General features: G+C 50.5%; 1 protein-coding gene across 3 annotated transcripts in view; it reads left to right on the forward strand.

Moving 5' to 3' along the window:
- DLG5 (discs large MAGUK scaffold protein 5) overlaps nt 1–2,781 on the forward strand; it is a 122,256-nt gene extending 119,475 nt beyond the window's left edge. For all 3 annotated transcript variants that reach the window (XM_045783697.2, XM_087862996.1, XM_045783698.2), the window contains one exon: nt 983–2,781. In XM_045783697.2, the coding sequence (XP_045639653.1) occupies nt 983–1,086 (104 nt within the window). In that variant the 3' untranslated portion in view covers nt 1,087–2,781. The remainder of the gene's footprint in view (nt 1–982) is intronic.
- Nucleotides 2,782–14,019: the final 11,238 nt, after the last annotated feature.

The raw sequence follows: 14,019 nt of genomic DNA on the forward strand, positions 1-14,019 counted from the left end.
AAAATTCAAAACTCTGAAACTTACAAAATATAAGCTTTTGACTTTTTATTAGTTTCAACAGACATAAAATTACTCTTGGCACTTTTGTTTTTAATTAATGGATTTTTAAAGATTTTATTTGAGAGAGAAACTGAGAGCACGCATGAGTGGGGTGAGGGACAGAGGGAGAAGCAGACTCCCCGCTGAGCAGGAAGCCCGATGTGGGACTAGATCCCGGGCTCCAGGATCACAGCCTGAGCTGAAGGCAGACGCTTAACTGAGCCGGCGCCCCTCTTGGCACGTTTCCACAGCAGTTTCTAAGCGCTCCCATGTCTGTTTCTGTCCATACCTTCTGGCAAGCAGCTGGGCATGTTTTGTCCACCAGCACTGTTCGGTGGAGCACACGGAGAGATGGGGCTAGTGTCTGCAGGATCCATGGTGGTGAAAGCCTGCAGAGCAGCGCTGGGCCATAGCTGGGGACGTCTTGTCATCTTGCCTGGGAATCTTCACTGGGCTATGAGATGCCCCAGCTCCTTACACCCATTCTTCTTTCCTGGAGACTCTGGCTGCTGTTTGGACCATCACAGCACAACCCCAGACTGCCTTCCAGGGTGCCGGACTCCCCCTTGCAAGACGGGGCAGACCCAACTCAGGGCATGGAGTGGGGTCATGCAATTAATGCAAGTGGTCAAATCCTGGTCATCCCTGTTGCAAGGGCCCACAAAGCCTGGCAAAATTTGATACCAACCTTCATTTGGGCCCACATTGTCAGTATCCTACTGAACAGCTGAGCAGAGGGACAGATAAAAAGCCAGTTATTTGTACTCAACTCTTACTTCTTTCTCTTCCCCAATTTCTTGCTGATGGAAGAGCATGAGGAAGGCAGGCCGAGTAGCTCCGAACAGGCAGAAAACCAGAAAGAGTAACAGATGTATTGATTTGCCTCGAACCTGGGGTCTGACTCTGAGCTCAATGATGTGTGTGTTTGGGGGCTCTTTTGCAGGGGTCATCCAGGGAGGAGCCCTATCGAGCATTTGCACTCAGATCTTGGCAATGGTCAATCAAGAACAAAATAAAGTCCTGTGGATTCCAGCCTGCCCACTGTAGAAGAGTGCCATGCTGGGAGTGGCTGCGGCTCGATTGCCAGCGTGCACGTCTGGCCCAGCTCCTGCTCAGCGATCGAAAAGTACACGTCTGTCTGTATATAATAAGCACGGAAGGGAAGGATCCACGCACCTGGATTCCAGGAGCACCTGCTCTGTAGACCGAGGACCACAGGAGACCGGGATCCAGGCCCGGCCAGAAGACTGTGCTCCTCTCACACATGTGCTTTAAGACAAAGTAAAAAACACAAAAGACTTTTGATAGAGGGGTTCAACGCCACCCTTTCTTTAGCCAGCTGATCAGAGATGCTGCAAAGACAACCTTTCAGATCACAAGTTTACAAGCCTTTTCTAAGTATTGGTTGTTTATGTTTACTTGAACGGCCCCGTGCTGTCGGTGCCCAGCCTGCCCCCCACCCCGTCAGCCTCCTGTGTTGCTTTGGTGTTGGGTTTTGTTCCTGCTTTCAGCAAAATGACTCTGGAACCTCGTTGGCGGCCACGTTGGCTCTGGGAGGTTCTTGTCGGTGGGACCAGAGCTTCAGCAGACTTCCGCTCCTCGGTGGCACCTCTCCTGGCAGGACACGGCGACTGCAGGGGCTCAGACTTGGTGGCGGCAGGACCAGTGCCTTTGCGGGGCCGAGGCACCAGCGGCCGTGTTTTCCCCTCCTGCGCCAGGAAGGCCACTTGGGCGTCTTGCAATCTCATCGCTCGGGCTTTCTGTCCCGCCTTCCGCGTCCTCTCATTTGTCTTCTGTCTGCGATCATTACGTCCGCCTTCTCCCTGGGCCGTCCCGGCTCCTGGGGGTCACCGCCATGCCGTAGTTCCGGGCAGGGTGTAAACCGAGGGCTGGCACGTGCCACTGGGTCCTCTTTAGCCTCTGTAAATAATGACCGCTTTATCAGTGCAATTATTGCAGGGTAATTCTTGAACTCCACAGGCTGGGCAGGTACCTCAGCTCTCGGATAGGAAGACATCATGTGTCAGACTTGGACCTGAGAGCTCTTAGGGGAAGCATGAGGAGTGTCCTCGCTGTCGGACATCTAGAGAAGCTGGGGATCCTCTTAGTCTCGGTGACAGCACTCCCGGCAGAAACAGTACCCCATGAGGGTGTCTTTGGGGTTTTGTTTTTGGGTTTTTGTTTTTTGTTTTGTTTTGTTTTGTTTTTTTGCACTTCTGATGCTGGGTGTCTCTGGCTGAGGATTTGATGTGGTCCCTCCTGAAACTATGCGTCCTGTTAATAATAGGTACTGTACTGGGCTCCACGTAAGTGTCACTGGGTAGGACCTATATTTTAATACTGTTCCTAACATTTCATTTTACTAGCCAGAAATCTTTGATTTCATTTTATTCTTTGTAATTCTAGACAACTAGATTGTAGTTTAGCCAAACTGACATTTTTAAAAAAGGGATCTATTTTCTTGCACAGTTGTTCAAAGAGACACGTGTCAGTCCTCAGTGCTGCCCTTGGTCTCACAGGTACGCGCCTTCTTCTAGCTCAGACAACCAGGACGGACGGCGGGTTGCCCGAGGCCCTCGGCGCCGCCCGCGGGGCTGTTCCTCCGAGTCGCGGCCCGAGCGGGACTGTGATGGTACAGTGTGCACAGGTACTGTTCTGACTGGGATTTTCTGTACTAAAACCTTACTTTGTATCAAAAGTTAAACAGACTTTAGTACGATAAATAAAGGTCAATTTCTGTAACTTGTTGTCATGAAAATAGCGGTCTTTTAAATTGGTTTTCCATCGGTTCCCTACCCCTTGGCTCGATTAATTCCTAAATGTGAGACTGCTTTCCTCTCCTTTACAGCAGGTAGCTGGGAACTGGCTGACGTGAGAGCTTCTTTCCAGTGCTCATGATCCCCAGGAGCCCCTTTTCCCTGCTACATCTGTGCCTCTGACTTCCTAACCTCCCATGCGTCCGTCTGTCCATCTGTCCAGTATAGTGTGGGTGGTGGTTGCAGCCAGGCAGCTGATTTGTGTAAGATCCTGCCCACGGTGCTTATATTCAGTGCTGCGAAGAGTGAAAGGGATTTGAAGGACACTGGGGTCCCCTGATGTTCTCAATCAGAGTCCTGTCTGCAAGAGGGTGAGGCCCAGGTTGGGCCCCCCAGGGTGAAGAAGGCCTTGCCTGGCATGGGGCTGCATTGTAATACTAGGTAGGGCTCTCTGAAATTCCAGGGTGGCAGGAAGCCCGGACTGGCCTCATTAAGTGCCCCGAGTCTGGGTCAGGGAAGAGTCCTCCTCCTCTGCTCTTTTTGCCTGGAGGAGGTGGACACACAGTGTTGTAGAAAAGCCTCCTGCTGCTGCAGTGACCTGGCCGACGGGGGCAGACTTGGGGTTAGTGCCCCCTTAGTCCTTTCCGGCTGGACAAAGTTCCATTGTGCACCTGCGGTTTCGGCCTCACCTGTGGCCACAGGAGTCACGGGGCTGTGTGGGACTGTGGAGGTGTGGGGGCTGGTGCAGCTGTCTGGGGCCCAGGGCACATCACTCTTGCCCATGTGCACCCGGCCATCGGGCTGTCCACACCTCCTCGACCGCCCGGAGCCAGTGCTGAGCCAAGAGGGCGGCTGTGGCACGGACTTTGTCACCCACCTGGCAAATGGGGGTCAGCGGCTACTTGTTTTCCAAACAATTCTTTTCAAGAGCCCAGTGATGCCAAAACATTAATGGTTTGCCCCTGCAGCTTTTGGAGTGACCTTTTCTTTGAGATTTTTCTGTATTCTCCAAATTTTCTATAGGGAACTTGGTTTTCTTTCATAATTACAAGGAATGAACCACTGTCTCTTAAAAAATGGAGGCCAGCTAAGTTGCTGAGATCATGAACTTTGTTTCTGGATGCCGCCAAGCAGCACTGACGGAGTTCACGCTCATCTCCAAGCCATGCCAAGCCTGGGGCACGGGGGAGGGGCACACAGGCAGATCGGTCTCTGCCCCAAGTTGGAGTCTGTCTCATCCAGGCTCAGATCCTTCTGGAAAGGCAGAGGTGACTTTTGGTTCTAGCCGTGAGGCCTTGGACGGATCACACTGGTGGCCTCAGCACCTGGCCTTTGAAGACAGTGCAGACTAGATCATCTCTAAGGCCCCTTCCCACGCTGACATCTGCGATAGGGGTGGGGAATGGGACTTCAGCAGAACTCCAGCTCTGGGGAGCCTTTCCGGAGGCTGGAGGTGCCCCTGGACACCTCATGCTTAGGAGTGGAAACCAAAGGGGCCCAGACCAGAAGCCAAGCACTGGCCCAGAGTCTTGGGCCTCTCCTTGGCTGGAACAAAGGAGCTGGTGCAAGAAAGCTGCACTGCTGCCTGCCCTGGATGGACAGGGCAGAGGACTACCTGGGTCAGATACCCAGGACAGAGAGAAATGTAAGCAAGTGCAGGGCCGGCCCCCGAGCCAGCGTACGCTCACAGGGAGCCTGCGGCTGGCGTCGGGATGATGATTGTCTCACAGGGCACGCGGCTGGGAGGCTGGACTCTGGACAGCTGGGCCTTCGCCACCCCCTGCTGCTGGTATGCTGACTTGCAGATTTCATCCACCTTATTTCATCTGTTCATATCTGCATCGGCTCATCCCTTCCCAAGTATAGTTTCTGGCCTCTTGATGGTTCCCACTTAAGTTCTCTTTGCTATTATATGAGTTTATATATATATATATTTTTTTTTTCAACTGTAAAATGTGTCCTATGTACAAAAGAGCGTGTACAATGTCATCGTACAGTCTAAACAATAGTAGGATGGACAGTGTATTCGTCTTTAGGGAACAGAGCACTCTGCAAGTCCCTTAGAGGACCTCTTATGCCCAGCGTGGTCAGATTCTCTACCTTTTCCACCAAAGTGAGCACTGCGCTGATTTGTGGTTCAATAATTTCCTCGATTTCCTGTTTTTATCCCCAGTGGCGGTATCTTGAAACAGTATAGTGTTCAGTGTTGAAAGCACCTGGTATCAAGCACACGCTGAGCTGTGTTGGGAGAGAACAGTATTGCCACTATTAGGTGAAGTCAACCAGAAGCAGTCATGTGATCTCTGGGTCAGCGTGAACCTCCGCTTCCCTGGGGACGTGCCAAAGCCCCTTCTGGGGAAGTCAGCAAACAAGGACTGGAACGGGTCCTGGGGGTGTTGGGGCCTCCACCCACCAGGTCCTCACTGTCTGGCAGAAGCATGGTCAGAGGGCTTGGGCTGCTGTTGTCCATCGGCAGGCTGACCACCGCTGTCCTCTGGACTCTGTCAGCAAGTCAAAGATGCGTCTGTGGGATGGAATGCTGGTCTGGAGAGCAGGACGCTTGTCAGCTCACGTCAAGACAAGCCAAGTAGAAATGAGAACGTGCACTGGGATCACTGGATGTTCTGCTCCCAGCTAAGCCACGTGAAGACAGAGGCACTGGTGCGAACAGCCCTTCACGTCTCTGTCTTGAGTCCCTGCTCCAAAGCAGACTTGTTGTCCGTGAAGTCTGCTGACAGCTCTTGTGCTCATGTCTCTCCTCTGCTCTCCTGAGCATTTCCTGGGGATTTTCACCGTTTCTTTCTTTGGCTGTCCTCTCTGTCGATGGATCTCGTGCATCCTTTGCCACTTGTGGGGGGAAAGGGTCAATCCCGGATGGGAATTCTTTCTCCCCAGGAGGGAGGCTTGGTTTACCTTCTCCTGACACTGTCTTCTAGAAAAATTCTGGATTAAGAAAAAAATAGAAGTCTGTATGCAGCACTGTCTACAGATTGGTACCCCGGGTTGGGAGGCCCCGGAGGGAGCGCGTCGATGCCAGCAGCCCAGGTAACAAGGTCTGTATCTGCATTCCAGCAGCCACCGTGGGGCTTCATCCCTCTTCCCGGAGCTTCAGTTGTTCCTGTGTCAGACATGCTGGCCTGGGTCCCTCCCTTTCTGATCTCCTGTCAGCATCATTTTGTCATTTCGCTGTTCTTTCGTGGAGATTCCCTCAACTTCACCTTTCAGTCCCTTCTAGTGAGTTCTCATCTTTGCTATCATGTCTTTAATTTCGAAGAACCTTTATTTTCTGAATGTCCATCTTCGTGTCATTCTGTATTTGTCTCATGGGTTTGATGTTTTATCTGAAGATAGATTTTTTTTCTTTGTCCCTTTTCGTAAATCTGGTCTCTCCATTCTTTTCCCCCCATTTGTCTTGGTCTCAGTCTTGGCCCTCAGAGGATTGGACCTTTGGCGTCTCAGATTCCCCAGAGGAGTCCTTCGGGCCCTGCCCAGAGCCATTGTGTGCGGGCCATTGTGGGGGAAAGGCCGTGTGCACGTGTGCAGCCATTGTGGGGGAAAGGCTGGCACTCTGCGTTCAGCATTCAATATGGCGGCACACAGCCGCTGCTTTTGTTTTCAGTGTGGGACCAATCCTCTGCTTTGTCCAGAAGGCCTGTCTTACACTCTCCAGGGAGAAAACTTCCCTGACTTCTGCTGAGTTGAGGGAAATGCAGGAGCCCCGGAGCTTGGTCTCTCTCTCTCGACTTCCTGAATTCCTCATTTAAGCCACCCTCTCCACCCCAAGTTCTAGAAGGAACAATGTCTCAGTTCCTTGTATCCGAAGATTCCTTGCTTTCTCATGTTGTTTTAGGATTCGGCGTGCTCAGGTCAGCTACATTAACCTGCCACTGGTCCATCTCCTTTTCATCTTCTGAAGTGTTTTGTGCTGGCTGTTTCGCTACTCTCCCCATGTTTTCGAATTTATGTCTTTTTAAAAGAAGTCCTTTTCCTATATTTACTTTGCTTTAATGAGGTTTTAATAGAGGAACAAAATTAAGTTTATGTATCATTCTGGCTTTTTTTATCACAGAAGTAAGGCTCACGCCTTTTCATGCTCCTTTACTCTCGTTTTTACGCATACTAAAATGCATACTCATTCCTTCTGTGGCAGTGCCCTCTGCCAGTTGGTGGGTGTGTCAGTCAGCCCTCCACCAGAGAGGCAGGGCCAATAGGAACCTGTATGATGTGTGTGTAACTACAGAACTCTGTTTCAAGCAGTGGACTTCTGTGAGGTGGAGTACTGGCTAACAGGTGTGAGGTCTGCGGGGCTGGGAGTCCCGCCTGAAGGTCACGGGGCAGGTGGGGCGCCCTGGCACAGACCGACAGCTTGAAGAGCTGGCAGGTGGAACACCACAGGAGAGCTGAAGCTGTTGTCCACACGTGTAGTCCTTCCCCTTTTTTCAGGGAGGTTTCACCTGTCCAGGCCTTTCCAAGCTTCTGCTTCTAAGGTCTTTGACCAGTTGAATCAGGCTCACCCACATTATCCAGGATACTCCCTTGCTCTTAATGTCAACAGATTAGGGGCTTTCATACAAATGGAAAAATACCCTCACAGCAACACCTGGGTTAGTGTTTGAGTAGCTGGGGACTGTGGCCTAGCCAAGTTGTCACATCAAAAAAATGGGGCATTTGTCAATCATTTCCTTAACCAGTTCCCCGCAAATGGGCATTCAGATTAAGTTGGTTGTCGTTTATAGATTTTCTTTTTTTATATAGACTTAATTTAACTTTATGTGGAGTTTGTACTTCCCAGATAAGGACACCGAGGCTTCAGGCAGTTACAGGAGACTCCCTAAGACCTTTCCTTATGCCACGTTACCTTCAGGATAAGAGCAGACTCGTGTTTATTTTGGAGTTGCTCTCTTCAGCTCTGCACAGATGCTACCCGCTCTGGGGATGTTAACCGTCTAAGGTGCTTTATGCCCACTTGAGTCCATGGAAGATTGAGGGAGCTTCTGAGAAGTGACTGTGAGGTTTAAAAGAGGGCCTGGCAGGTCCCCGGGGCCCACCTGCAGATGAGAGGGGCTCTGCAGCACATGGTGGCTCGTGGTGGGCGCCTGGCGCACGTCCAAGAATATGTAATGATAGAAACGATCAGAAGGTCCTCCGAGTTCGGCAACAATGCATGCTAGTGTTAGTTCTCTGTGGAAATAATAAGGACGATAACTCTAAAATTGCACGCTCTTTTGGTGGAAGTGTCTCTTTTGACGAACAGCTTCTTTTAAGATTATCTGCTAATACTTAGAAGGTGATGTAAGCTTCACCTTGGCATTTGACAAGCTGACATTACTCTTGAAGTACAGTAGCTTGTTTTTATATTTTTGTGTTTGATATATATTGCTTTTGATAACATTTTATAATTTCTAAGTAAGTCCGTTCTTAGAAATCAGTGTTTTTTTTTTTTAATTACATTTTTAAGGGCATCCTAAGTAATCTGTTTGTGCGTGTTACAGGGTCTGGACTAAGCCAGTGGTTCTCCAGGAGGCTGCTGCTTGAGGTCATCTTCATTTGCGGGGAATACAATTGTTTATTTAAAACCAAAAATCTCAGAGTTGAATCTGAAAGGTGTGTATCCACATACGTGCAGTTGCAGATCAGAGGGCAGGTTCCTTATTTCACGTCAAAGCCCAAGTAATTTGCCCTTAAGAATGCAGGGAAGGAGCCAGTCAAAATGCCTACAAATGCCAAGGCACATGGGGGGAAGCCCATCAGAAGAATTTCTCGGGGTCTTTTGCGGGCTGCTCACTGGTTTCCCCGGCAGTCCCAGGGCAAGGGCCAAGGTGTGGGGGGTTGGGAATGTGTCGGCCTCCGTGCCAGAGCAGTGCTTCATCCTGTGACAGCGGGCTTGAGTGTCCGTGCTGTGTCACAGATGGAGTCTGTGGTGCTCTTGACGACGGCGGTATGCACAGGCGGGCAGGGCCCCTGCTTACCATCCAGCCACTCAGCCGGCAGAAGTCCGTGCAGCAGCCCCTCTGCACAGGAGGGGAGCTCAGGAGGGCAGACGACTGCCTCCGAAGTGGGGTCCATATGCACATGTGTCCCTGGTACACTTTAGCATGGTGGGATCTTCGGGGAAGCTACGTGCCAGTGCCGATCACATTCAAAGAGGTCGAAGGCCCTGTGTCTGTCCGTAAGCGGGAACCGACTGAGTCGTTGATCTGGTCATTTACAGCTCTGCTCCAAATCCCGATTGGGTCAGTGTGCGGCCCTGGGTTGGATCCTTGTGTTGGCCGTCATCACAAGGTCATTCAGGGCCTCAGGGAAGGAGCTAGCTGAGCAAGTCAAGACATGTCTGAACGTGCCCAGACAACAGCAGCCAGCACTGTCCGGGTGAGCCAAGACCAGCCTTGGGAATGCGGCCTCCGAGGGGCAGTGGACACGTAGCCATTCCTGCTGCAGTGGAAGACGTTAAAGAAGGCTGCGAAGTAGGCTCCATCAGGCGCCCCGCAGGGGTTAAACTCTCACCCAAAAGGTTTCCTGATGTCCCCACAGCAGCCAGTTGGTGACAAAGCCCACACCATCACTGCTGGGCTCAAAGCCCATGAAAGGACACCAGGAACTTTCCTAGAAAGGGCACCCATCACAGCGCTCAGGCTTGTTACTGCAGTAGCTGACAGGATCAAACATGTGGGCCCTGACGGTGAGGGCATCCTCCAGGGCCCACTCAGTGCCCTCAAGCCGTTCAGACGGTCAGATACGACAACCAGTCTATGGGAGAGGGGTGTGGAATGCAGGGATGAAAAGCCAAGAGGCCCACAGTGGGGGAGGTGCATGTCCCCTTGTTGTAAAAGCCGGCCCAACTGTGGGAAGCGTTGGGGGAAAAGGCTTCTTGGACTCCTTGCTGTGGATGACCCCCCAGGACACGGGAAAGTCTGTGGCAGGAAACAACACATCAGTGATGAGGTGGGCATGGGCCAATAAAGGATGCCAGGATTTCAGCGGGTGGGACAGAAAGTGCCTCCTTGGTTTAGAAGGCCTCTCTCTGGGGGCGCCTGGGTGGCACAGCGGTTGGGCGTCTGCCTTCGGCTCAGGGCGTGATCCCAGCGTTATGGGATCGAGCCCCACATCAGGCTCCTCCGCTATGAGCCTGCTTCTTCCTCTCCCACTCCCCCTGCTTGTGTTCCCTCTCTTGCTGACTGTCTCTATCTCTGTCAAATAAATAAATAAAATCTTAAAAAAAAAAAAAAGGCCTCTCTCTGGAAGGATTTGGTGATCAAAGCTTCCTGGAGTTTTTTGTTCTGTTTTATTTTTTCTTTCTTTTTTTTTTTTTTTACTTCAAAAGTAGAAAAGCTATAAAAGTGTTTATTTTTATACGTGAGAGGTCTCCTCTCAGGTTCATTCCACTCCTCATCCCAGAAAGAGGATGTATTTTCATCAGTTTGTGGCTTCTTGATGCAGATACCAGCTGAACAAATGTGAACCCCCTCCCTCCCCGGCCCCCGCCCCCCCACCCTTTCTCACCCAGAAGGAGTGCACACAGAGTACTCTGTATCCTGCTTTTCCCATGTAACCCAAAGTACTGGTGTGGCCTTTGCTGTCTCCTGCACACACCACCGCGGCAGCAAACGGGGCCGTTACAGTTAGGACTGGAAATGCAGAGTACCATCGGGCACGTAGCCTCGAGGCAGGAGAATACAAGCCGATGGGAAGTGGGCACAAGGTTCACATCCCATCGCACGGAGCGCGTCTCCCTGACAGAGAAGGCGCTGCGAAAAGGCCACACAGCCCGTAGGGAAAGGCCAGAGACGGGGATAGATGTTTGGGGTGAGGGGAAAGTGTGTGAAGGGGGGCGTCCCTGCGGCTGTGTTAGCGACCACCGTTGCCTGTTTTTCTTAAGCAGTTGAGAGCAGGGAATGTGGTTTAAAAGAAAGAACAAGACTTAAAGATGTTTTGTGTCAAGCCAAACTGGAGGCCCTGCTCTGGGCGCACACTTTCAGGTCGGGGTGCTAGGAGAAGGCTCGGCCCCTGCTTTCGGGTTTATGGGTAGCAGTTTCTGTGCATATAACAGCCCCGGGTACCCCGGGGTCGTAGGGGATGCAGGTTTTCTGCTAGAATTTAGCAAGAGCGCCTGCCTTGCCTCACCCCCTTGATCCTTACGGAATACCCTGCGTCTAACGTGTCGGCTAGGACCTTGACATGCAGGGAGGTCTTGGAGAAACGGACGCCAAGTGTTGTTCTTGGGTCGTGGGAAGTGGGGGGGTTTGTGAGGCTGTCCAGGCAGGAAAATGGTGGCGCGCTCTCACGGGGTACGAGGAGAGGGTGGCCCTCTAGCAAGGCCACCATGCTGCGGGGTTGGCCGTGCTGCTTCGAGGATGTGCTGCGGGCCATGACCTAGCCTGAAAGAGGACCGGGCGGCTCACGGGCCGCGTGCACCCCTCTGTTGCAGATCACCTGCTGTGTGCCACGTCTTCCTAGGCTCCGGACTCGACGTTTTTTTCAGGGTTAAGATTTTTTCTTTTTTTAACGGTCAGTATTTGACTGTAGTATTCTTTTATTCAAATTAAAATTAAACCCATTTTTAGGAGGTCAGTTTCATTAACCACACATCTAGTGAAAAGAGGGGGACACCCTGTCATTTTAAAATAAGAGGGCATTCTTTTGCTTTATTGAGCCAGATGTGCAAAACTTAAAATTGTATACATGGAAGCATTTAGTTTAATTTTTTTTAGTTTAAAATGTTAAAATCTAGATGAAAAATCAAACCATCTTTTTCTTGCAAATATTAACGTAGGCACATGGCAAAAAAACGCAAATGGTATCTAGCAGGGCATGAATTGAGAAGTTAGAGCCCATCGTCTTTGACATTGGGAGAGGTCTGGCTGTTACCGGCTTAACTGTGGTCGCACTTAGCATCAGTAACAATTATGGAAATAAATAGGGCTACTCCCAGCTAGCCATGGGAAGGGAGTCAGCCCCCATCCTTGCCTTTGACAGAGACTCGCAGGCAGGCAGGGGCAGGGGAAAGCTGTGTAGTGGATGAGAAAAGCCTTCAGGTGTGCGCTGACCAGTATGTTGGCCCCGGGAAGCTGGAGGCAGGCTAACAAGCAGTGGGGCATCCTGCATGATGGGGTTAAGGGTGCATATTTGGCTTTCTCTGGTTTGTTTTACTAAGCTAGACGCTGGGGCAAAAATTACAAAAGCTGGCAGGTATTAATCAAGTCTCAGCCATTTGGGGCCAACTGTTACAGGGGTTGTTTGGCTTCCTGGGCTGGTGGCTATAGATTGTGGGTCCAAGTCCTATTTTTACAAATGGCCTGGCTGTTGTCCGTTGGTGTATTCAATCTCATAATGAAATCACCAGCTATTATGATGAGATGCAGTGGGACGTGAGAACACAGCACCATCGCCTGTGAGGCGTTCGTGCCCAAAATATTTCACCCGGAGCTCATCAAGCCGGTGAATTCAGCTACTGGTTTATAGGACGTTTAGGGAATGAAGAAACAATCAGGCAAATCTCCATGGGGGAGGATTCTACAAGGCAGTCCCCTGGTCTCTTCAATGCTAGGTATAAAAAAGTCTGTTGGTGGCAGCAGTAGATGGATGGAAGGGAGCGATTTAAATTAAAAGTGTCTTAAGAGACATACAACCAGCTGTAAGGACAAACATTGTAAGAGACACTTGAGATCTGAATATGGATTCGGAATGAAATTCGATGAGGGAACGGGTCACGAGGGGAGGGTGCCCGGGCCTCTGGCGTGGCAGTGCCGTCTCGGCTCTTGAGAGGCACAGGTGCGTGATGTCGTTTCCTCTGAAGGGAGGCAGCACGGCGCAAGGTCGGAGTCTTAGACCTGGATGGTGACTTGTGGGTTTTCTTCACAGGAAAGCAGACGTCTCTGTTTGGACTTCTTACACTAATGCTTAGAAAAGAGTATTTTGATTCACTCTCAGTTCTACTTCCTCTAAATAACCACTATCACAATTTATGCCGACACGGGCAGAAAACAGACTTGTAAAGTCTCCCTTGCGTTTTCACCTAAATAAAATCGTAACCTGGCTGCTTGACTTTTCCCCACCAATACCGTGGAGACTCTTCCATGTCAGATCGTGAGGGCATCTGCCTCATTCTCTTTATGACTGCGTGCAGAGTATTTACTGGGTGATGAACCATCGCTTATTTAATACGGATTCTTTTTTTAAAAAATTGTTTTTCTGCCATTAAAAGCAGTATCTAATTCTACTCTTAAAGCAAGAGCAAAGGCCGCATGAAAGGAAACGGGCTTGTTGCTTGCCCGAAGACACACGGCCAAGTAAGAGAGAGAGCCAGCCTTTGAAGCCGAGTTCATGTTTCTAGAGCCCCGCGCACAGAGCTCAGAAAACCAGTGCTGCCTCCCTTGGGGGCTGGTTGGTCTTTGGCCTCTCAGAGACTGATCTGTCACACGGTATAGAATTTCGAGACATTTGCTCAAGAGTCAAAATACCTCAGCTGATTTGTATCTAACAATGGATGGGCCACTTTAAACGCTTGCCTCAGATTTTTAGTATCCTTTTTTTTTTTTTTAAATGGGCTGCTACTTCCTCACAACCAGTAAGATAATGTCTTCAAAGGATGGGGAACAAGCAGAGACCACTGCCTGGAAAGCCACACACCTCTGTCACTGTCATCAATAGAAAATGTCTCCCACACAGTGCGCTGCTAATTCAGGTTTCCTGTGAGTGCGTCTGGAGTCGTCTGTCCGTGCCCTAGCTGCAAGGGAGCCCATGAAAGCAAATGTGGGTTTTTAGCTTGGGGAGGCAGGACCCCCTAATGTGAGGGATTTCCCGAATGGAGGGAGGCTATTCAAAAGGTGCAGCTTCAAGCAACGAATGAACACCACGAATCTAAATATCTTACCATAAACGTGGTGCATTCGTAACATGTAGCCGTTTCATAAGCCTATTTTGAAGTATGTTTAATGGCATGGAAAAATGCTCAAAATATGGTCTCTGAAAAGATATGCAAAACCATACATTGAGGCTGGTCTCTATTTTTAAAAGGATGGGGGGGGCAAAAGCCTTGTGCTATGGGAGCCCGTCGGAGTCCTCTGAGAAGCAGGTGCCAGCATGGGATTAGACATACAAGAGGTTTATTGGGGGAAACGCCTGTGAAGGATAAACGGGGAGGGAGTTGGGCGTGCAGAGAAGCCTTCATCTGGAGGCAGGTTGAGCTGACACCTGTGAAGGGAGAGAGGGAAGGAAGGACAGAGGA

Source organism: Ursus americanus, chromosome 6 (genome assembly GCF_024610735.1).
Source record: "Ursus americanus isolate L20-20 chromosome 6, mUrsAme1.1.p, whole genome shotgun sequence".
In the NCBI taxonomy this organism is placed as follows: Eukaryota; Metazoa; Chordata; class Mammalia; order Carnivora; family Ursidae; genus Ursus; species Ursus americanus.